Genomic DNA, 25,265 nt, shown 5'->3' with positions numbered 1-25,265 from the left:
CAGAAGATTCTGATTCTTTTGATTTCCTCTTTGATCCATTGAATTTTTTTTAGACTGTTCTTTAACTTCTCTATCTTGTAGATTTTCTGGGTTTCCTTCTGCTTTTATTTCTGGTTTCATTCCATTGTGATCAAAAAAAGATACTTTGTATGATTTCAGTCTTTTTTGTGGCCTAACTTACCAGCCTATCCTGGAGAATGTTCTGTGTGAACTTGAGAAAAATGTGTGTCCTGCTGCTTTGCATATTTTGTTTATGTTTGTTAGGTGTAATTAGTCTGTCATGTTCAAGTTCTTTATTTCCTTATTGATATTCTGTCTTGTGGTTCTATTCATTATTGAAAGTGGAGTATTGAAATGTCCTACTATTATTGCAGAGCTATTTCTCCCTTTTTGTTGCATATATTTAGGAGCTCTGATGTTTGGTGCATATATGTTTATAATTGTTATATTTCCTTGATGAATTGATCCTTTTATCATAATATAATTTCTTTGTTTTTAACAGTGTTTGACTTAAAGTCTTTTTTGTCTGATGTTAGCATAGTTTCCCCAACTCTTGTGGTTACTATTTGCATGGAATGTCTTTTTCCATAGTTTTACTTTTGACCTGTGTGTGTCTTCCGTTTAAGTTGAGTCTCTTGTAGACAGTATATTGCTGGGTACTGTTTATCCATTCTGCCAAACTGTTACTTTTGATTAGGGAGTTTAATCTATTTACATTAAAGTAATTACAGATAGGGGAGGAGTTATTCTTGCTATTTTGTTATTTTCTGTGTGTCTTTTAGCTTTTTTGACCTTCATTTCTTCCCTTATTATATTCTTTTGTGTGTAGTTGATTTTTTGTAATGACACATTTTGATTCCTTTCTCATTTCTTTTGTGTGTATTCCATGTTTTCTTTGTGGTTAAAGTTGTTAACAGTCTATTTAGAACTGATATCAACTTTAATTTCATGTAATTACTCTGCTCCTTTTTATTATTTCCTTGTTTGCTATGAGCTTAATTTGGTCTTCTCATTTTAATTTCTTAAAGTGGAATTTTAGGTCAGCGATTTGAGACTTGCTTCTTTTCTTATATAATCATTTAATGCTATAAAATTCCCTCTACGTACTGCTTTAGGTTCATCTCAAGTTTTACAATGTCATGGTTTTGTTTGCATTCAGTTAAAATTATGTTTTAATTTTCCTTGTGACTTATTCTTTGACCCATGGATATTTAGAAATGTGTTGTTTAATTTGTAAATATTTGAGGATTTTCCAGATCTTTCTATTACTGATTTCTGGTATAATTCCTTTTGCTAAGTGAACATATACTTTGTATGTGTTATATTTGTCAAGGTTTGTTTTATGGTCCAGAATATGATACATCTCATGAACATTCTGTGTACTCTTGAAAAGAATGTGCATTTAGCTCTTTGGGAGTAGTTTTCTGTAAATGCCAGTTAGGTTATGTTGGTTCATTGTGTTGTTCAGGTTTTCTACATTCTTACTGAATTTCAGTCTAGTTTTTAAATTGATTACTATGGAGAGGAATGTTGAATTCTCCAACTATAATTGTGGATTTGTCTTAATCTTTTCATTTCTGTCAGTTTCGATTTATATTTTCTTTTAGTGTTTGGCTTATTCTAGTTAGTACAGTCCTTTATATTTTTAATTTATCCATTAAACATGATGTCACTTGTCCTTTCTACTTTGTTGAATTATTGTTTAAAATAAAACAGTTAAAACTTTAGAGGTATTATTTAATTTTACATTAGTTTGTATAAAAGCTGATACTTTTTTTTCTGGGCTTTCTTTTTTTTAAAAATTACTTATTTTAAATGAAACAAAGATGAATATTTTTAATAATAAAAGGTACAGTTCACCAAGAAGATAGACATCATAAACCACTAGAATATCAGAAGAAATATAAGGGAAAATAAAAAAATATATAATCATAGTAAGACATATGAACATTTCTCTGAGAATATTTTATCAAATGCAGAAAAAATAAGAATAAGAGCATCTTGAAATGTCATTTATAATTTAAATGTAATAGATTTATATTTAATTTATATTAATCATATCCTACACAAATGTATTTAAAATTTTGTATCTCATAGATTGTTATTAGATGTCCATAGGACATTTAGCAGAGAAGGCGATGGCACCCCACTCTAGTACTCTTGCCTGGAAAATCCCATGGACAGAGGAGCCTGGTAGGCTGCAGTCCATGGGGTCGCTGGGAGTCGGACACGACTGAGCGACTTCCCTTTCACTTTTCACCTTCATGCGTTGGAGAAGGAAATGGCAACCCACTCCAGTGTTCTTGCCTGGAGAATCCCAGGGACGGGGGAGCCTGGTGGGCTGCCGTCTATGGGGTCGCACAGAGTCGGACACGACTGAAGCGACTTAGCAGCAGCAGCAGGACATTTAGAAGAACTGGCAAAAAGAAAGTAGAATTCTTTTTTGTGTGACACATGTTGTATGTATAAACATGTTAATTTTGAAATTATTTTCCATTATAGGTTATTATAAGATATTGACTATAGTTCCCTGTGCTATGCAGTTAACCTTTGTTGCTTGTTGCATATCTTTTTAAAATTAGAAATGTATAAAAACTGATAAATATTACTGGAAAGCAGACAACTGATTTCTGTTTATGTATGACTGTGAGTTTATTTACAATTTAAATATAAATTTATCCCCATATTATGTAGAAATGCTAGCAATGTTCTAAAATTCAAAATTAGGGAACATCACCTGACTAGGGAGAAATATATTTTAAGAAGCCACTTACGAAATGCTTATGTAATTTTATATTTTGCTGATTCAGTGTTTTGTATACTTCCTTTGACTTACAAAACTTTATTGCATTTCTTTCTATTTTTAGGATTCCAGTTCTGAGATGGATTTAAGCATTCGGGTAACTGATGGTGACGTTAATGAGATAATTCAAATAGGTGGAACTGGAGATACATCTTCCAATGATGAAATAGGAAATACAAGAGATGTAGATGAGAATGGATTGCTAGGGATTATTGATGCAGGAGACCTGAAGGTAACTGAAGAAGAAACTGGCAGTGTATCAAATGAAGATTCAAGTGTGAACAGTAGTGATAATGAAGACCCTGAGATAGACCTTTTGGAAGAAGTAAGGATTATTTTTGAGTTGAAAGTTTTAAAAATTTATAGCATTTGTGTTCTAATATACTTTGGAACCAAGAGAAATAACAGTTCAGATCAATGCTGTCTTTAATCTTTAAAGTGAGACTTACTTGTATTTGTACTTGTATTTAAGCTTTTGACCTTAAGCTGCAATGTAAATCAGTATTTAGGAATCAGTTACTATATTTGTTAGTCTTAACTAGAGGTAGTGGGAGTTTGAAGGGATGGGAGTGAAGTTAAAGAAGGCAGCCAGGGTAGAAGCATAATGTTTTGCTCTAATCCTAATACACGCCATGAAATCTTTGTGGAATGTGATAATTAAGAAGCATAAGTGTTATTAGCTATCGTTTATGGTGGCCTTACATATGTGCCAGGTACCATACTAAATCGTATTGCCTTTTGTTATTTAACATTCCACTGCCCTATGGCTCTTATTACTGTTCTCATTTTGCAAATGAGAAAACTGAGATATGAGGAGTTTTAATAGCTTGCCAAATAGGTCAGTCTTGTGGTTGTTGAGTGGTCAAACTGGGAGTCAAACTCAGGCTGTTTGACTTTTAAGCATAGTACTATTATTTGCACTTGGGAGAGACAGAATATGTCCCTCTATCTTTAAAAAATTCAGAGTATCATAAAATTCATTAATGTGACTATCTTTCATCTTTAGGACCCTTTAAATTCTGGAGATGATGTTAGTGAGCAGGATGTGCCAGACCTGTTTGACATGGATAATGTGATTGTCTGTCAGTATGATAAGGTACTGTACTCACCTTTTAGACTTTGGATTGATTAATTGCATTTATAGGAGAAAGTAAGCAAAATGACAGGAAATACTACGATGAGTTTTTATTCAGTTAAATTAATCTCAAACAGATAGTTAATTCTATAAATTTGAGGGGTATTTTGGGTCTAACACTGTGCTGTGTGGTCTCAGTGATACCAAAAAAGTGACAGTCCTTGTCTTAAAGAGGGGACAATCTTATTGAAGCAAGATGTTTCTGTATGGAATAATAGAATGGCATACAATAAGATGGTAGGTAAATCAAAAGCTAAAATATGTGACAGATAAATCAAATACTAAAATACATGGCATGTAAATCAAATACCAAGATGAGTGGCATGTAAATCAAATGCTAAGATAAGTGGCACAGACAGTTAAGTCCTAGAAGTGGCTGGGAAATGCAAGAAATCATTTGTAGTTGGATTTCTCCACAAATCCTTCCTGGGTGATGTGGGGCTTTTAAATAGGTCTTGAATGATTTGTAGGATGTAGATAAGTATGGAGAGTAGGCATTCAGGAGAGTAGAATAGCCTAATAAAAGGCAGAGAAATGAATGCATGTAGAATTATAAGGAAGAGTGAAGAGACAACTCTGCCTTGAATAAAGTGTTTTCCTTTTGAATATTTTAGGAAATGAGGCTGGGTGGGGGACAGAGGTTGAAGCAGCTTGGAAAACCCAAAATCCTGGTAGGGAAAATTCAAACTTGATTTGGTGGACATTAGCCCTCTAAGGATGATATTGAGAAAATTTCAATTGGGTTTAAAAACTGGCTTTATTAATTTGGAAGTGGCAAATAGTAAGAAGAACAGGGATGGTACCTAAAGTAACAGAGCCCAGACTAAAGATGGAAGCATAGGACATAGAAGAATTAGAGATTATGTTGGAAGAATCACTGTACTTTCAATACTATGTTGAAGAGAAGTGGTGAGAGTGGGAATCTTTGTCTTGTTCTAGATTCTAGCAGGAAGGCTTTCAGCTTTTCACTGTGGAGTATTATATTGGCTGTGGGTTTGTCATAAATACCTTTCATTATATTGAGACATGTTCCCTCTATACCCCCTTTCATAAGGGTAATCACTTTTAATCATTAATGGGTGTTGAATTTTATCAGATGCTTTTTCTGTTGAGAGGATCACATGGTTTTTGTCCTGTCTTTTGTTAATGTGTATATCGTATGGATTGGTGTGTATTAAACCATCCTTGCGCACCTGGGATGAGTCCAGCTTGGTTGTGGTGTGTGAACCTTTTTTACGTGTTATTGGATTTTGTTTGAGAGAGATGCAAATCAAAGCTACGGTGAGGTACCACCTCACACCAATCAGAATGACCATCATTAAAAAGTCTACAAATAACAATTGCTGGAGGGGGTGTGGAGAAAAGGGAAACCCTCCTACACTGTTGGTGGGAATGTAAATTGGTATAGCCACTATGGAAAACAGTACGGCGGTTCCTCAAAAAACTAAAATTAGAGTTGCCCTATGATTCAGCAGTCCCACTCTTGGGCACTTATCTGGACAAAACTGTAATTCGAAAAGATACCTGCACCCCAATGTTTATAGAAGCACTGCTTACAATCCAATAGCCCAGCACCTGGAAACAATCTAAATGTGTACCTACAAAGGAATGGATAAAGAAGATTTGGTACATATACACAATGGAATATTACTCAGCCACAAGAAAGAATGAAATAATGCCATTTGCAGCAGCATGGATGGATCTAGAGATTGTCATACTGAGTGAAGTAAATCAGACAGAGAAAGAAATACCATATAATACCACTTACGTATGGAATCTAAAATACAACACAAATCAACATATCTATGAAATGAAAACAGACTCACAGATGTAGAGAACAGACTTGTTGCCAAGGAGTGGGGGTAGCGGAGGGAAGGATTGGAAGTTTGGGATTAACAGAGATAGAATATTATACATAGGATGGATAAATGACAAGGTCCTGTTGTATAGCACAGCGAACCGTATTCAATATCCTGTGACAAACTATAATGGAAAAGAATATGAAAAAGAATATATATGTGTGTGTGTGTATAAACTGAGTCACTTTGCTGTACAGAAGAAAAACACTGTAAATGAGCTATACTTCAGTAAAATTAAGAAAAAGAAAAAAAAATCATTGGGATCTAGTAGTTAGCTGGATATGAGAGAATGATTGACAAGGGAGAGTTGAAGATGCCCTATACACTTTACCTATTTAAAGTGTACAATTCAATGATTTTTAGTATATTTATGGATATGTGTAACCATTGTTATTGTTCAGTTGCTCAGTCATGTCCGACTCTTTGTGACCCCATGGACTGCAGCACATCAGGCTTGCCTGTCCTTCACTGTCTCCCGGAGTTTGCTAAAACCCATGTCCATTGAGTCGATGATGCCATCCAACCTTCTCATCCTCTGTCACCCCCTTCTCCTTCTGCCTTCAATCTTTTCCAGCATCAGGGTCTTTTTCAGTGAGTCAGCTCTTCGCATCAGGTGGTCAAAATATTGGAGCTTCAGCATCAGTCCTTCCAATGAATATTCAGGACTGATTTCCTTTAGGATTGACTGCTTTGATATCCTTGCTGTCCAAGGGAGTCTCAAGAGTTTTCTCTAGCACCACAGTCTGAAACTGTTAACACAGTCAATTTTAGAAAATTTTCATCACCTGAGAAAGAAAGCCTATTGCCTTTAGTTCTCACTCCCATTCTGCTCCATTTCCTCCTGTCCTCAGTAGTAAGGCACTACTAATGTACTTTCTGTTGCTGTAGATTTCCCTATTCTGGAGTTTTATATGAAAAGAATTTATAATAGGTGGTATTTTATAACCGATTTCCTCTGCCACACACAGTGTTTCAAGATTCATCCATATCATGGCTTGTAACTGTTCTTCATTCCTTTTTACTGATGTATATTAGTTCTTTGAATGGATATACCACAATTTGCTTATCCATTCATCTGCTGAGTGACATTTGAGTTTTTTCTAATTTTTGGCTATTAGGAAGAATTTTGCTATAAATATTCAAGTTTTTTTTGTGACTATATATTTTCATTTCTCTTGGTATATACCTAGCAGTGGAATTCCTAGGTCATACAGTGATAATTTAAGGCACTATCAGACTATTTTCCAAGATGGCTGTACTGTTTTTTCATTCCTGTCAATAGTGTATGAGGGTTTAGATTGCTTCACATTCTCACTAACACTTGTTATCTGACTTTTTGATTCTAGCCATCCTAGTGAGTATTAAGTGGTATCTGGTGGTTTTGAGTTGCATTTCCCTGATGACTAATACATATTTATACCTTTCACTTTTTTTCAGTAACAATTTCAATATACTCAGGTCAAACAGAAGATGATATTTTGAATTGCTGTAAAAATAAATCTTTTTCTCTAAAAATAGGATCTTCTCTCCTATAACATTTTATATATATAGAAAATGGCAATTTATATGCTAGTAAACATAAACATAAGAAGGAAGAGGTAATAGAAAAGGAACTGGTCTTGGTTTGAAACTGTTTAGATTCTTATTCTTATAAATAGTGTATTGCATTCTATAAACAGTGTGTTGCATTATATAAGGCATTAAATTATATTTGCATTCCACAGAGTCACAAATAGTTTTCTAGACCATTATGGATCCAGTATCCTTAGTGGTACTGCACTGTGGAAAATAGCTTGCAGTTAATTAACACAGTGCTTTATATTTTTCAAAGTATTTTTAAAAAGTATGTATTTGTCTGTTTGAGGTTTTAGTTGGGCTTGCAGGATTTCTCTGCATCATGTGAGATCTTTTGTTGCAGTGTATGGACTCAGTAGTTGTGGTACCGGGTGAGTTGCTCTGTGGCAGGTGTAATCTTAGTTACCCGACCAAGGATTGAACCCATGTCCCCTGCACTGCAAGGTGGATTCTTAATCACTAGACCACCAGGGAAGTCCCCAAAGTATTTTCTTATACATTGTCTTTTGCCAACAACCTGTTAGGTAGATAGAAAGAGTGGTGTTTGATATTTAGTGTTACCAGGTGGCACAGTGGTAAAGAGTGTTCCTGCCAATGCAGAAGATGCAGGTTTGATCCCTGGGTCAGGAAGATCCCCTGGAGTAGGAAATTGCAACTTGGTCCAGTATTCTTTCCTGAAGAATTCCATGGACAGAGGAGCCTGGCAGGCTACACAGTCCATGGAGTTGCAGAGTCGGACACGACTGAGGATGTAGCATGTTAATAAATCTAGTTGTCTGAGGGCACTCTAACTAGTGAATATTTTAAGAACAATACAAAACCAGGACATTGGGGGAACTACTGAAAAATTTTTGAAAAGGAAGTGAGAAAGTTGGAAGATAGCTAGCAAAGAGAATGTATCTGCAATCAAAGTGGGGTGGGAGGAACCATTGTTTTAGTGAAATTTTATGAAAGAATAACTTTCAAGTTCTGGTTACTAGTTGTCTTATTTGAAGAAGTATTGAATGTAACCAAACTCAAGTAAATTGAAAAACTTCAGTAGTAGTCTTGTAAGAGCTTTACTGCTTAGTGTGTTTTGAAGGCCAGTAGTATCAGTTCCCCTCGGAGAGTGTTAAAAATAAGGAATTTTGAGTCTTATCCTGGAGTACTGGATCAAAAGTGCATTTTAACAAGACTCCCAGGTGATTTTCATGCTCATTAAACTTTGAGAAGAGCTGGGTTTTTTGTTTGCTTTTCAGTATATTTTATCTGACTTTGATTATCATATGAGATTTAACTTTAAAATTTATAAGCTAACAGTCAAGGGAAAAACTTTGAGATTAAGATGTACAGTGAAAAAGGGTTAAATGAAGGTCACTGATAAACATGCTGAATGAAAGTTATGGACATACTATTTCAGAGGCAGAGAGAATGTACATGATTAATATAAAGATTAAAATAATAAAGATATTATAGGGAAGATTAATGGCAAAATGAAACATTTTACTATAGTTAGGAGTGTTCTGTGTTATAAATAGGATACTATTTATAGTGGAATGTGAAACTATTTAAATATGTTCCATTTTCATTTAACAGTTTAGCTGACTTTGTCCCTTAGATACTTGTATTACAGTGGGTAATTACTAGGTGTGTAGCACAGTATCTCTCTCTCTCTCTCGCTTTTGTTTTTTGAATAGATATCGCATACACATTGTTAAAATACCTAAATACTATAAAAGGTATACCATAAGGACTCTGGTACCCAGTCCTTCTCCATCTGCTCTTCCTACCAGTAGCTCCCTGTCACTGCCTTCAGTGCAAATAAGTAACCAGTTACATTAATTTCTTTATATATTTAGTATCTTTATTCCAGTAAAGCCTAAAGGGGTAGCATAGACAACACTATATTTTGCAACTTGTCTTTTAAGAGATTAACAATATATCTTAGAAATCTTCGTCTGGATATTTTTATAACTGTGTTATAAATTCCACAATATTCCATTGTGGAATTATTAAAATTTCTTTAACTCATCTCTTATTTGAGCTATTTCTCAGTTGTTTGCTATTGAATGACCATGTACATAAAACATTTCATATGTGGGCAGTTTTATCTATTAAATAAATCTCTATAAGTGGAATTACTGGGTTAAAGGGCAAATATATTTGGTTAGATATTGCCAGAATGCTCTCCTGGAGGTTATTCCAGTACATATGCCTATTAGAGTGTTTGAGAGTCCTCCTTTTTCTACAGCTTTGCCAATGGAGTGTAATGAGACATTTGGATCTCTGTTATTATGAAAGGTGAAAAATGATACTTTGGTGACATTTTTGTGTGTTATGAGCCATTTATATTTAATTTTATGTGAACTGCTTGTTCATAACTTTTGTCTGTTTTATTTGTATTTATTTTAATTGGAGGATAATTGCTTTACAATGTTGTGTTGGTTTCTGCTGTACAACAATGTGAATCAGCCACAAGTATACATGTATACCTTCTCTCTTGAGCCTCCCTTTCACCCTTTTAGGTTGTCATAAAGCACCGAGCTGACCTCCCTGTGTTATACAGCAAATTCCCATTAGGTATCTATTTTACATATGGTAATGTGTAAATTTCAATGCTACTCTCTCAATTCGTCCCACTCTCTATGTTTTAAAAAATTGAATTATTAGTCAGTTTATTGATTCCTAAGAGTTCTGTATTATTTTAGGAGAGATTAGCTCTTGGTCAGAGAAGGCAATGGCACCCCACTCCGGTACTCTTGCCTGGAAAATCCCATGGACGGAGGAGACTGGTAGGCTGCAGTCCATGGGGTCGCTGAGGGTCGGACATGACTGAGCGACTTCACTTTCACTTTTCACTTTCATGCATTGGAGAAGGAAATGGCAACCCACTCCAGTGTTCTTGCCTGGAGAATCCCAGGGACGGGGGAGCCTGGTGGGCTGCCGTCTATGGGGTCACACAGAGTCGGACATGACTGAAGCGACTTAGCAGCAGCAGCAGCAGCAGCAGCAGTGCAAAAATACTTGTTCCTCAGTTATTTGCTTTCAATGCTTTTTCTTCCTTTCAAGCAGATGTTGAACTTGTCAACCTTTATTTTATGGCTTCTGAATTTTGAGTCATGAATAGAAAGTTCTTTTTTACCTCAGGATTTTAAAGGGATTCACCCATGTTTTCCTCTAGTATTTCTTCGGTTTCTTTTAAAAAATGTAAGTCTTGATTGATGGAGCCATTTTTCTTGGTGTGACAGGTGATTTTTTTTTTCCCCCAGATGGCTACCCAGTTTTCTTAATATTGCTTATTGATAAGTCTATTTTGTCTCCACTTAAAAGAGAATGATTTCCTTATATCTACTGAAGTTCAGTATTTTGAATTTACTTCTTGATTTTCTGTTTTGTCTCATTGGGTTGTCCATTAACCTCTGCTACATTGCTTTAATTGTTTTGAGGTTTTTAATATCTTCATTTTTTAAAATTTATTTATTTTAATTGGAGGCTAATTACTTTACAATATTGTAGTGGTTTTTGCCATACATTGACATGAATCAGCCATGGGTGTACACGTGTTCCCCATCCTGAATCCCCCTCCCACCTCCGTCCCCATCCCATCCCTCATGGTCATCCCAGTGCACCATCCCTGAGTACCCTGTCTCATGCATCAAACCTGGTCTGGCGATCTGTTTCACATATGATAATATACATGTTTCAATGCTATTCTCTCAGATCATCCCACCCTTGCCTTCTCCCACAGAATCCAAAAGTCTGTTCTTTACATCTGTGTCTCTTTTGCTGTCTTGCATATAGGATCATCGTCACCATCTTTCTGAATTCCATATATATGCATTAGTATACTGTATTGGTATTTTTCTTTCTGACTTACTTCACTCTGTATAATAGGCTCCAGTTTTATTCACCTCATTAGAACTGATTCAAATGTATTCTTTTTAATGGCTGAGTAATATTCAATTGTGTATATGTACCACAGCTTTAATATCTTGTAGGGCTGGTATTTCTTCATATTCTTTTCCAGAGTTTTCTTGGACATTCTTATTTATTTCTCTGTATTGACTTAAGAATCAGCTTCTCTGGTTAAAAAAAAAAAAAAACCTGTTGAGATTTTCACTGAGATCACATTAATAGAATTTGGTATTTTAGTAATATTAAGGAGGAGTGGGTTGCAGTTTTGGATGTGATGTCCAGGGGGGGATTTACTGACGTGATAGCGTAAAGATCGAAAGAATGTAAGAGAATGAGCCATAAGGATATTTGGATATAATCATTTCAGACAGAGGGAACAATAAATACATAAGTCCTGAGGTAGAAGTATACCTGTGTGTTCAGGGAACAGTGAGGAGACCAGAGCGTTAAGTGAGGGGAAGAACATTAAGTGAGAGGAATGATCTTTTAGGCCATTTTAAGGACTTTATTTTTGAATGAGAAGTCATTGGAGAGTTTGAGCATAGAAATGATATCTGATTTATGTTTTTAACAGGGCAACTCTGGCTACCATGTTTAGAGTAGACTTAGTGGGGGACAAGGGTGAAAATAGGGAAACGAGTCATGGAACATATCAGTCCAGGTGAGAGGGGATGGTAGCTGAAACAAGAGTAATAGTCACGGAGGTGGTGGAAATGGTTGGAATATGAATATGGCTTGCAGGTATATGAGGTGTGAGTAAAGATTATGTCCAGAGTAATAGACATGGAGTGGTGGAAATGGTTGGAATATGAATATGGCTTACAGGTGTATGAGGTGTGAGTAAAGATTATGTCCAAGATTTCTTGTCTGAATGAGTGGCCATTCCCCACTGAGATGGGGAAGACTGTGAAGTTCAGGGGAGAATGTATATCAGTGTCCTTGTTTTAAACTTGCTTGAGATGTTTATTGGACATTCAGGAAGATGTGTTGAAGCAGTTGAATGAGAATCAGAGTTTTAAGGGAGACGTATGAGCTGGGGATATAAATTGCGGGAGTCACAGTTGATATTTAAAACCATGAGATTAGATAAGATCACCAAGAGAGTGATATAAACAGGAAGAAGAGTCCTGGTACACTCTAAAAGTGAGGCGAGGGAGAGAGAAGGAGAAATCAGTACAGAAAACAAAGGAACAAAGGAATGGTCAAAGAAATGGAATAGAAAGAAGTGGAAAACCAGGAATGTTCTGGAAGCCAAATGAGGAAAACATTTCAAAAAGGAGAGTGTAAGTTGCTGGTAGTCAAGTATTTGTAAAATTTATTCCTAACTATTCTATGTCTTTTTTTGCTACAGGAAACAGGCTCTTTATAACTGTTGCTTATATATGTGAAAGCTGTGAATTTCTATATATTAATTTTGTACCAATACTGAATTCTTGTTTAGTCATTTTTAATTGATTATCTTAGATTTTTCAGATATCCAGTCATTGTGTCTGCAAATTTATTTCATCTTTTTCAGTTTTCATATCTCTTCAGTTCAGTTCAGTCGCTCAGTCATGTCCAACTCTTTGCGACCCCATGAATCTCAGCACACCAGGCCTCCCTGTCCATCACCAACTCCCGGAGTTCACCCAAACTCACGTCCATCGAGTCAGTGATGCCATCCAGCCATCTAATCCTCTGCCGTCCCCTTCTCCTCCTGCCCGCAATCCCTCTAATTATGTTGTCTAGTACCAATTGTACTCTCCTTTTGTCTACTGTATTGGCTAGTACCTCTAGAGTGAAAAGTTAGATAATAGTTTTCTTGTCTATGTTCTGACTTGAGTGGGAATATTTTTAGGATTTTCCTCACTAAGCACTAAGTCACAGCTTTTGGGTTGAGGTAGGGGAGAGAGAGAGAGTGTGTGTGTGTGTGTATTCGTAGGACATAGTCTTTCTTAAAATGCTTGAATTTTATCAAAAGCTTTTTCAGCATCATTGGGGATGATTATATTATTTGTCTCTTTTGGGGATGATTATATTATTTGTCTCTTTAGGTCTAGTAATACAGTTTTTATACTAATAAGTTCCTAATGTTGAACCATGGTTGCATTTCTAGAATAAATATAGAAAATAATTAATAAATATAGTCACTTGATAAAGGTAATGGGAAGAGTTGTTGCTGCTTCTGCTATTTTTCTTTTCCTGATATTGGTCAGATTTTATCATTTCTGTTAAGGATTCTGTCGTCATGGTTGTGTTCCCTGAGACCAAAGATAAGTGCACATGAAAATTAGAAAATCAAAACCCAGAGAAGAAATTTTCCATCGTTAGGACATTTCCCCCCTCCCCACACGAATGGAGGACTTATCCTTTATATTTTCTTGTGCCTCCCCAAATGCATCTGAATACTAGACACAGGGTTTTCTTCCTCAGTTTGACTATTTGCAGTCAACAACTAGGTTTAATTTTTACTCTTGATTTCAAATCATGTATTTCTAAGCTTTTTAAATAGTCACTTGTGATTTACCCGGAAGTAACAATAATTGTATGATTTCTTACCTATTAAGATGGTAAAATTTTCTAGTTTTTATTTTGTATCAGTCTAGTTTACTGAATCTAAAGAATAGCCAATAGAATCTGATAGATTATAAGCTGTATTTTCTGACCTTGCTCAGTGTGTTCTTTAGGACTATTGACTTTCTTCTTCAAATGAAACACAACCATTTTTTTCATTCTTGATATTAACTGCATCTTCTCTATTCCTTTGCAGATGTAGTGACCTCTGCTGTTCTTGAGCAATCCAGGCATGCCCGTCTCAGGACTTCTGTTTTCTTTGCCTATAATGCTCTCTAGTCAACATATTCTTTTTCTGTCTTTGCTCAGATTTTGCCTCAAGCTCCCACTGATGCTTCTACTTAAAATTGTAACCCCATCTCTGTGTTTGCGATACTCTTTTTTCCTGATCTATTTTTCATAACACTTCCCAGGTGGTGCTAGTGGTAAAGAACCTGCTCGTCAGTGCAGGTGATATAAGAGACGTGGGTTTGGTCCCTGGTCGGGAAGATCCCCAGGAGGAGGGCATGGCAACCCACTCCAATATTCTTGCCTGGAGAATCCCATGGACAGAGGGACCTGGCAGGCTACAGCCCATAGGGTCACAGAGAGTCAAATGCGACCAAAGCAATTTAGCTTGCATGCACACCACTTTTTATTAGTCTGTGGAGTTTATGGTTTTATTGGCTTTGTTTTTTCCATCCTTAGTAAAATGTAAACTCTTCAAAGACAGCAATTTTTCTCCTGTTCTAAAAAAAATTATATATTTTCCTTTTTAAAAAACTAATAAATCTCTAGTACTTAAAGCAATACCTGATACATAGGAACTCAGCAAATATTTGCTGAATGAATGAATAAACTATCCTAAAGAGATTTGGAAAACTCAGCAGTGGCCACAGGACTGGAAAAGGTCAGTTTTCATTCCAATCGCAAAGAAAGGCAATGCCAAAGATTGCTCAAACTACCGCACAATTGCACTCATCTCACACGCTAGCAAAGTAATGTTCAAAATTCTCCAAGCCAGGCTTCAGCAATATGTGAACCGTGAACTTCCAGATGTTCAAGCTGGTTTTAGAAAAGGCAGAGGAACCAGAGATCAAATTGCCAATATCCGCTGGATCATGGAAAAAGGAAGAGAGTTGCAGAAAAACATCTATTTCTGCTTTATTGTCTATGCCAAAGCCTTTGACAGTGTGGATCACAATAAACTGTGTTCTGAAAGAGATGGGAATACCAGACCACCTGATCTGCCTCTTGAGAAACCTATATGCAGGTTAGGAAGCAACTGTTAGAACTGGACATGGAACAACAGACTGGTTCCAAATTGGGAAAGGGGTACGTCAAAGCTATATGTTGTCCACCCTGCTTATTTAACTTCTATGCAGAGTATATCATGAGAAACGCTGGGCTGGAGGAAGCACAAGCTGGAATCAAGATTGATGGGAGAAATATCAATAACCTCAGATGTGCAGATGACACCACCCTTATGGCCGAAAGTGAAGAGGAACTAAAAAGCCTCTTGATGAAAGTGAAAGTGGAGAGTGAAAAAGTTGGCTTAAAGCTCAACATTCAGAAAACTAAGATCATGGCATCTGGTCCCATCACTTCATGGCAAATAGATGGGGAAACAGTGGAAACAGTGTCAGACTTTATTTTTTCGGGCTCCAAAACCACTGTGGATGGTGATTGCAGCCATGAAATTAAAAGACGCTTACTCCTTGGAAGGAAAGTTATGACCAACCTAGATAGCATATTCAAAAGCAGAGACATTACTTTGTCAACAAAGGTCCGTCTAGTCAAGGCTATGGTTTTTCCTGTGGTCATGTATGGATGTGAGAGTTGGACTGTGAAGAAAGCTGAGTGCCAAAGAATTGATGCTTTTGAACTGTGGTGTTGGAGAAGACTCTTGAGAGTCCCTTGGACTGCAAGGAGATCCAACCAGTCCATTCTGAAGGAGATCAGCCCTGGGTGTTCTTTGGAAGGAATGATGCTAAAGCTGAAACTCCAGTACTTTGGCCACCTCATGCAAAGAGTTGACTCACTGGAAAAGACTCTGATGCTGGGAGGGATTGGGAGCAGGAGGAAAAAGGGACGGCAGAGGATGAGATGGCTGGATGGCCTCACTGACTCGATGGACGTGAGTCTGAGTGAACTCTGGGAGTTGGTGATGGACAGGGAGGCCTGGAGTGCTGCGATTCATGGGGTCACAAAGAGTTGGACATGACTGAGCGACTGAACTGAACTGAAAGAGATTTTATTTATAAAGAACTCTGGTGGTCCAGTACTTAAGAATTTGCCTTCCAATGCTGGGGATGTGGATTCTATCCCTGGTCAGGAACTAAGAGCCCATATGCTATGGAGCAGCTAAGCCCACACATCACAACTAGAGAGCCCACATGTCACAACTTTTGAGACCCACATGCTCTGGAGCCTGCACACCACAACCGCTAAGCCTGTGAGCCACAACTGGAGGATTCCTGCACTGCAGCAAAGGGTCCTGCATGCCACAGTAAAGATCCTGCATGCCGCAACTAAGACCCAAGGCAACCAAATAAATAAGTAAATAAATAAATATTAAAAAAAAAAAAAAGAACTCCCATTTAGGGTCACAATAATCCCATGGGATATGCAAAGAAATGTAAATAATCTTTTAACTTCTTAATTTGATTAATTTAGACTGTTTTTCTCCCTCCAGATTCATCGAAGCAAGGACAAATGGAAATTCTATCTGAAAGATGGTGTTATGTGTTTTGGAGGGAGAGACTATGTATTTGCAAAAGCCATTGGTGATGCAGAGTGGTGAAACTTACGAGCTCAGTACATCATAAACATCAGAGGAACTATATCACATATTGTTCACTGTATGGAATTTAATAAAATTATAATTCAGATGCAGATACAAATATACAATGTTACATTTCTTTCATTTTATATTTCAAACTGTTTAACAGGTTTTTATTTTTAACCCTCATTGTCTGTACCATTACAAAGCACAGATGTATTAGGTGTGATGTAGCATGAAGAAATTTCGTATTTCTTTAATTCTGAAGTAAAATTTAAGTCAGACTCCAATTCTGCAATATGGCAAGGTCAGTATCAGTTATGAGACTGGGGCTGGTGTTCCTCCCACCACTCAGCAAACCATGTTACAAAAGACCCTGGAGTCTTGTGAGTACCTAGATATCCAGGAAGGCGTCTCTAGACAAAACTAGTCTACATTCATCACCGACAGTATGCTGATTGTGCAAGCCCAGGTGGGTCCTTGGAGACAGATGCCTCAGTTGAGCCTACACTAGAACATGAAAATCTTTGTCGATGCCAGGATCCCTAGAGCCAAGGATTAGCCTCTGGGTTTATCTTGTGGCCAGACCATTCTTCTTTGTACCTGATATTTCCCTGGGGAATTCTAGGGAGTGGGTTAGGTTCCCATTTTAATTCTTAGAACTTCATATTTCTGTCTTCTTCCTCATCTCTAATTTTTTCCTACTTTTCTTACAGTGGAAGACTCCTTTGCAGTCTTATAACATCAAACATAATGTCTCTCTTCATTTTTCCTAACAGGGAATTCCCTCATTGAGTTTAGGCTTTCTAAATCAAAAGTCAAGAAGAGATGTTCTCTTCAGGAACCTTCTATTTTGGTGAGACAATCTCATTTGAAAACAGAAGACCTGGATAATTCTTAAAATCAGAGAGCGGAAACAAAATAGCTCTCATTTTCTTAACACCAATGAAAACAGAGCAAATTAATATTTCAGTAAACGATTCTGCAATATTCTCTTCCTTAGTAATAGATTCAAATTCCTTAAAGGAAACTTTCCCCATCATACTGCTGCTTTTAGTGGATGGAGTGTGTGTGTGTGTGTTACTCAGTCGTGTCTGACTCTTTGCAAACCTATGGACTGCCATAGGTTTGGACATAGGAGACTGCCAGGCTCCTCTGTCCATGGAATTCTCCAGGCCAGAATACTGGAGTGGGTAGCCATTCTTTGTCCAGGTGATCCTCCTGACCCAGGGATTGAACCGAAAGTCTCCTGCATTATAGGCAGACTCTTTACTGTCTGAGCCACCAGAGAAACATGGTCTCTAAGTCTAGGATCCCTACTTTTGGCCCTGAACAGTGTTCTCCACTTGGGCTTCGCTTGTGGCTCAGGTGGTAAAGAATCTGCCTGCAATGAGGGAGACCTGGGTTCGATCCCTGGGTTGGGAAGATCCCCTGGAGAAGGGAAAGGCTACCCACTCCAGTATTCTGGCCTGGAGAATTCCATGGACTGTATAGTCCATGGGGTCACAAAGAGTTGGACATGACTGAGCGACTTTCACTTACTCACTAGTATTCTCCAGGACAGTAATTCTTTAACAAAAAGAAGTTCCGAGATGGAATGGGTGAAAAGCTCCTTGAGGGTTAGATTCCTGCATCTGGCTGGTCACAGGGTGAATTCCCCATCTCTTTTTCAGAGAGAGGCATCCCTACTTAGGTTAATTTATTCCAGTGCTTGTTCTGTTCTACCCAAGTGACTCAGCTACTGTTAGGTCTTTTGAGATATTTGGGTAAAGCTCATCTGGACCGTGGATGACATGAGTGGGACACTGTCTTTGGCCTCAAGGTGGCAGCTGCATGAGGATTTAGTACTAGTTGGGTGGGCTGGTGCCTTCTTTGTCCTCAGGCTCACTGTCCTTTTCACCACCACCTCTGCTATTTCACATCCTGCTCTGGCTCCTGAGAACTTCCAGGAGCTATGGATTCTTCATGGATGTTACCCACCAGGAAATGTTCATCTTTTCCCTTCATGGATGTTACCCACCAGGAAATGCTCATCTTCTCTACATGGAAGGCAGAAAGAGGGCGCTTATCCTCTGTGTCATTTCTGAAATGTACTCCCTCACCCCCACCAGTGTAGAGGAGGACACTTTCTAGACTTCAGGTGCTCTCAGTCACCCTGTATTAAGTGCTGAATTTATCGACAAGGTGTGTTCACTTGGAAATTGGGCTTTAATGTGTTGGTTTAAGTGTTTGGGAGAGGTGATAATAGTTGTTTCTAAAATTCCTTTCCTCTTTTCCGTGGTGAATTTTATTTTATTTATTTATTTTAAAATATTTTCTCCTATTTTGCTTTTATTTATTATTTTTTAAATTTTATTTTATTTTTAAATTTTACAATAATGTATTAGTTTTGCCAAATATCGAAATGAATCCGCCACAGGTATACCTGTGTTCCCCATCCTGAACCCTCCTCCCTCCTCCCTCCCCATACCCTCCTTCTGGGTCGTCCCAGTGCACCAGCCCCAAGCATCCAGTATCGTGCATTGAACCTGGACTGGCGACTCGTTTCATACATGATATTATACATGTTTCACTGCCATTCTCCCAAATCTCCCCACCCTCTCCCTCTCCCACAGAGTCCATAAGACTGATCTATACATCAGTGTCTCTTTTGCTGTCTCGTACACAGGGTTATTGTTACCATCTTTCTAAATTCCATATATATGTGTTAGTATACTGTATTGGTGTTTTTCTTTCTGGCTTACTTCACTCTGTATAATAGGTTCCAGTTTCATCCATCTCATTAGAACTGATTCAAATGTATTCTTTTTAATTGCTGAGTAATACTCCAAATTCTCACTTTGCTTCAGTGATTTTTTAAAAAATTTATATTACAAATACTACTATGTTGTCCTCTTTATTTATGCAGTACATTTTATCAGAGAAAAAAGTCACTGTCTCATTTGTATCTTTGCATGCCCTCATGCCTCTGATTCTGTAAAAATGTAAAAGCATCCATTTAAAATAGACTTACCACAAAACAAAACAAGCTCCGTAATGATTACCTTTGCACGATAGTATAAATGATGATAGTTTGGGTGGTGAATGCACAGAGAGCTAAGAGTCCTAATTATTGTGGGCCTAGGTGCCCTTTTATTGGTCTCAAATAGTACTAGAAAAGAATCCTGAGTCTTGAAAAGTTGTGTAAATTAATGGTTTAAATGTTATTTTGGCCAGTGCCACACTAAGAAATGGGCTCCCCTGGTGGCTCAGATGGTACAGAATCTGCCTGCAACACAGGAGACTGGGTTTGATCCCTGGGTGGGGAAGATCCCCTGGACAAGGGCATGGCAACCCACTCCAGTATTCCTGCCTGGAGAATCCCCATGGACAGAGGAGCCTGGTGGGCTATAGTCCATGGGGTTGCAATGAGCTGGACATGGCTTTGAGTGACTAAGCACCCACTAAGAAGTAAACTTTAACAACCAGTATGCGTTTGCATGTACATAGATACATATAGCACAAATAGAAGTATCAGAAAATCATATCTGCTTTTAACATGATAGCCTCCTATATTTGATTCTATTCTGTTCATTAGAAAAAAGTTGTTGATGGTATTGGCCCTATAAGTTGTTTCACTACCTACTGATGGGTCATATTAAAAAAAATTTTTTTTTTAACCCATGTGTTAAAGATAAAATGAAACATATTAATCTATTTTAAAAGAGAAGATTATTCTCTAAATCCTGTAAGTTGTGAGTGTATCTGAGACCTGGCTTTAATATGGTATTACTTTTAGGAACCTCTTTATCATGTCCAAGCTTAACATTTCTTGTTACATATTTTAGCAAAATGTCATAAAGTGAGTTATATGTTCTTGTAAATACCATCCTACACCCTTTTATAGATGGTGAATGTGTCCCTAATAAAGAGGTTACAGTTTATTGTGTTATGTGAAATTCACGTATCGTGTATAGTAATTCCTAACCTAGACTTTTTCTCATGCATGCATCCCATAGAGTTTTTTTCTTTTACACATACTTTCCACCTCTCCCTGTCGACTGCGAAGATCTTGAGTTTGCATAGTTAGTCTCTTAGGGATTGACCAGCTGACCTTGCCTGGATTACCTTCTTACCTGTTTCATTCAATGTGCTATAATATATGTAAAAAAATCATCTGTATAGCTCAGACTTCATAGGGCAATGAGAAGCCAGTTCTGGCTGAGGAACTCAGTTGAAGTCATTTAAGTTGTGTAGCAAAACTAGTAACTTTAGAATGAATCAGTTCAGTTCAGTCGCTCAGTCATGTCCGACTCTTTGCGACCCCATGAATCACATCATGCCAGGCCTCCCTGTCCATCACCAACTCCCAGAGTTCACTGAGACTCATGTCCATCGAGTCAGTGAGACCATCCAGCCATCTCATCCTCTGCCGTCCCCTTCTCCTCCTGCCCCCAATCCCTCCCAGCATCAGAGTCTTTTCCAATGAGTCAACTCTTTGCATGAGGTGGCCAAAGTACTGGAGTTTCAGCTTTAGCATCATTCCTTCCAAAGAAATCCCAGGGCTGATCTTCAGAATGGACTGGTTGGATCTCCTTGCAGTCCAAGGGACTCTCAAGAGTCTTCTCCAACACCACAGTTCAAAAGCATCAATTCTTTGGCACTCAGCCTTCTTCACAGTCCAACTCTCACATCCATACATGACCACAGGAAAAACCATAGCCTTGACTAGATGGATCTTTGTTGGCAAAGTAATGTCTCTGCTTTTGAATATGCTATCTAAGTTGGACATAACTTTCCTTCCAAGGAGTAAGCGTCTTTTAATTTCATGGCTGCAGTCATCATCTGCAGTGATTTTGGAGCCCCAAAAAATAAAGTCTGACACTGTTTCCACTGTTTCCCCATCTATTTGCCATGAAGTGATGGGACTGGATGCCATGATCTTCGTTTTCTGAATGTTGAGCTTTAAGCCAACTTTTTCACTTCCCACTTTCACTTTCATCAAGAGGCTTTTGAGTTCCTCTTCACTTTCTGCCATAAGGGTGGTATCATCTGTATATCTGAGGTCATTGATATATCTCCCGGCAATCTTGATTCCAGCTTGTGTTTCTTTCAGTCCAGCGTTTCTCATGATGTACTCTGCATATAAGTTAAATAAGAAGGGTGACAGTATACAGCCTTGACGTACTCCTTTTCCTATTTGGAACCAGTCTGTTGTTCCATGTCCAGTTCTAACTGTTGCTTCCTGACCTGCATACAGTTTTCTCAAGAGGCAGATCAGGTGGTCTGGTATTCCCATCTCTTTCAGAATTTCCCACAGTTTTTTTGTGATCCACACAGTCAAGGCTTTGGCATAGTCTATAAAGCAGAAATAGATGTTTTTCTGGAACTCTCTTGCTTTTTCGATGATCCAGCGGATGTTGGCAATTTGATCTCTGGTTCCTCTGCCTTTTCTAAAACCAGCTTGAACATCAGGAAGTTCACGGTTCACATATTGCTGAAGCCTGGCTTGGAGAATTTTGAGCATTACTTTATAGCAGTGGTTAAATGGGCGGTGAGAAGGGGAATTTAGTGGGGGAATTTATTTCAAATTTTGTTAGTAGGTTAGTACAGTGCTGTTTGTCTGTAAATATACTCTGAGCTAGTTGGAAATTTTATAATTTGTAACTAGAAAGCTAAATTATAAATAGGAAGCTCATGGTAGCAACTCTTAGGAAGTAACTTGATATTAATAAAAATGTTGTACATTATGAAAAAACTTTTTCCAGTTGTGAACATGTTTTATTGAAATCTTTGTGGCATAAAGATTCTTAATTTGCATGTGAACTTAATACATTTTTGAAAAAACTAAAACCAGGCTCTTTATCACAAATGTTTTAACTTTTGGACAAAATGCCTTTTAAAAATATTTTGTAAGTTTAGATGAATTACCCCAAATTGATTAAATCTTTTTAGTCATTCTGCAGCGTACATCAAACATGGTAATAAAAACCCCAAAAATACAAGATAGAAATATAAATTTCTTGAGCATTTGATGTTTTATGTATGAGAGATTATGTAAATTAGGAACGTACACTTTCTATGAGACCATCTCATAAGGAAAATGCTCCTTAACAAAGATTGTTTTATATTTCAGTTATGAAAGTGAATCAGCTAAAAATATTAATTGCCTTACATGTAAGACTAGAATAGATATAGTGGGAGAAACAAAGAAGTAGGTGAGAAATTACTAAAGGAATTTATAATGTGTGTGAAATAAGAATATACATGCAAGATAATAATACCGTCAGTGTAGAACAAAAAGAAGTGATACAGATGATAGGTGCTAAAGAAGTTTAAAGAGATAAACCATTGTGGATTACATATTATGTATGCCCTGCTCTGTTTGAAGTAAAGACAGTGTCTTGACTTTAGTGGATTGGGGAGGGAATCTTGAATTTTTGGTAGGTATATAATAAGATGAGATAGGATTTTAGGAAGGTTAATCAGTGGTGGAAGAACTTTTCTTTGGAAGAAAAGTTATGATCATCCTAGACAGCATGTTAAAAGGCAGAGACATTACTTTGCCAACAAAGCTCCATCTAGTCAAAGCTATGGTTTTTTCAGTAGTCATGTGTGGATGTGAGAGTTGGACTATAAAGAAAGCTGAGGGCCAAAGAATTGATACTTTTGAACTGTGGTATTGGAGAAGACTCTTGAGAGTCCCTTGGACAGCAAGGAGATCCAGCGAGTCCTTCCTAAAGGAAATCAGTCCTGAATATTCATTGGAAGGACTGATGCTGATGCTGAAACTCCAATACTCTGGCCACCTGATGAGAAGAACTGACTCATTGGAAAAGACCCTGATGCTGGGAAAGATTGAGGGCAGGAGGAGAAGGGGATGACAGAGGATGAGATGGTTGGATGGCATCACTGACTCAATGCACATGAGTTTGAGTAAACTCCAGGAGTTGGTGATAGACAGGGAAACCTGTCCATGAGATGCTGCAGTCCATGGGGTTGCAAAGAGTTGGACACAACTGAGCGGCTGAACTGAAGTAAACTGAATCAGTGGTGGTGGGTATGAGAGTGTGGCCATAGGAAAGGTTAGATATGAATAAAAATGAGGGAGGTGTAGAAATACTCGAGAGGGAAGGGGAAATGGCCTGAGATGTGGGAATGGTGATATGAATGCAAAATAAAGAACTGATGTGGAAGACAATTTGAAGGGATAACTAATGAATGAAAGGATATGAGGATGAGGAAGATAGTACACTATGACTCTTACGTGTTAAAACTTAAATTATAATGTAGAAAGTAAAGATCAGTATTTATGGGAAAGGCTGTAAAAGTTATTTTCAGAGCATAGGTACAAGTAAGGCTAAAACAATAAAGGTATAATTTATAATTTAAAGTTATCTATAAGGATATATTTTATTTTTTCTTTTACTTTCTGCTGTTTTGCTTGCTTAGTTGTTTTGGTTCTGTGATTTATTATCAATCAAAAAGTTTATTGTGTGTGTGTATGTGGGTGTGTATATAGCAACATGACTAATTAGCATTCTCTCATCATTGAGACAAATTCTAGAACACTTGCTTACAAGAGAGAGAACAGCATCTGAATAAAGACAAGCAACTAGTTGTGGAATAGAAAAGTCAGAAATACAAAAAACACATTATAGAAAAGAGATATTTTATAAAGTTTATACTTTTTTATAATCTACTTTGAAATACTTTACAAAATGGCATAATGATTGAAAGCAGACTAAATGTGTGGAGAGTCTAGTTGTGATTTTACATTTATTTAACAAATGCCAAAGAAGAGTGAAAAACTGAAAATAACCCAGATATCCATTGATAAGAAAATAGAAAACAGTGTTATATTCATATAATTGGATACTATTCAGCAATGAAAAGGAATGAACTACTGATTCAAGCAGCAGCAGCAATGATGAATAGCAAAAACATTGTGTTGAGTCAAAGAGCTTTATACAGAAGAATATTAACTATATGATTCTATTTATATGAAATTCTGGAGCAGCAAAAACTCATCTCTTAGGAAAAAAATTATAACCATTATTATCCTGGGCTTCCCAGATGGTGCTAGTGGTAAAGAACCCTTCTGTTGATGCAGAAGACACAAGAGCCCCTGGAGGAGGGCATGGTAACCCACTCCAGTATTCTTGCCTGGAGAATCTCATGGACAGAAGAACCTGTAGGGCTGCAGTCTGTGGGTTGCAAAGAGTTGGACATGTTAAAATAGCTTAGCATGAATGCATTATTACTCTTGTTTCACTTTCATTTATTGGAGAGAGAAATGGCAACCCACTCCAGTATTCTTGCCTGGAGAGTCCTGGGGATGGGGGAGCCTGGTTGGCTTCCATCTATGGGATCGCACAGAGTCGGACACAACTGAAGCGACTTAGCAGCAGCAGCAGCAGCAGGGCAGAGGTGAGGGATTAATTAGGAAGTGACATGAGAAAACTTTCTGAGGGTGAGTGTTCTGTATCTTCATGAAGGTTTGGGTTACATGGGTGTATACGTTTCTCAAAATGCATTAAATGGTATGCTTAGGGTTTGTCTATTTCATCATATTTAAATTTTACCTTAAATATGTAAACAAATATTAAACTTCAGTTAATGATAAGCATACTGAAGGGTTTAAGGGCTGACAAATACTGATGTTTGTAACTTAAATTGCATCAGAATTGATGGATGGGTAAATAC

At 37.4% G+C, this 25,265-nt stretch overlaps 2 protein-coding genes across 31 annotated transcripts in view; one reads left to right on the top strand and one right to left on the bottom strand.

Annotated features, from left to right (window-relative positions):
• Positions 1–25,265, top strand: part of GTF2A1L (general transcription factor IIA subunit 1 like) — a 170,652-nt gene that overhangs the window by 28,463 nt on the left and 116,924 nt on the right. For 8 of the 17 annotated variants that reach the window (XM_086327039.1, XM_086327042.1, XM_086327034.1 and 5 more), the window contains exons 7-9: positions 2,868–3,128; positions 3,810–3,899; positions 16,494–16,701. In XM_086327039.1, coding sequence (XP_086183165.1) covers positions 2,868–3,128; positions 3,810–3,899; positions 16,494–16,601 — 459 coding nt within the window. In that variant the 3' untranslated portion in view covers positions 16,602–16,701. Of the gene's footprint in view, positions 1–2,867; positions 3,129–3,809; positions 3,900–12,782; positions 13,407–14,015; positions 16,389–16,493; positions 16,702–25,265 lie in introns of those variants that run through there. The other 9 variants (XM_086327038.1, XM_086327032.1, XM_086327046.1 and 6 more) reach the window with 3 other exon arrangements.
• LHCGR (luteinizing hormone/choriogonadotropin receptor) overlaps positions 1–25,265 on the bottom strand; it is a 137,419-nt gene that overhangs the window by 45,357 nt on the left and 66,797 nt on the right. For 12 of the 14 annotated variants that reach the window (XM_086326995.1, XM_086326996.1, XM_086327000.1 and 9 more), the window contains one exon: positions 16,103–22,063. The exons of 1 other annotated variant lie outside the window; for it this stretch is intronic. In XM_086326995.1, coding sequence (XP_086183121.1) covers positions 20,863–22,063 — 1,201 coding nt within the window. In that variant the 3' untranslated portion in view covers positions 16,103–20,862. Of the gene's footprint in view, positions 1–16,102; positions 22,064–22,318; positions 24,767–25,265 lie in introns of those variants that run through there. One more of the 14 variants, XM_086327015.1, reaches the window with a different exon arrangement.

The sequence above is a fragment of the Bos grunniens genome, chromosome 11 (assembly GCF_055505025.1).
Source record: "Bos grunniens cultivar Pamir isolate PY7600 chromosome 11, Bosgru_T2T1.0, whole genome shotgun sequence".
Classification (NCBI taxonomy): Eukaryota; Metazoa; Chordata; class Mammalia; order Artiodactyla; family Bovidae; genus Bos; species Bos grunniens.
The sequence above is the reverse complement of the archived record's forward strand: the minus strand, read 5'-3'. Positions and strand labels throughout refer to the sequence as shown.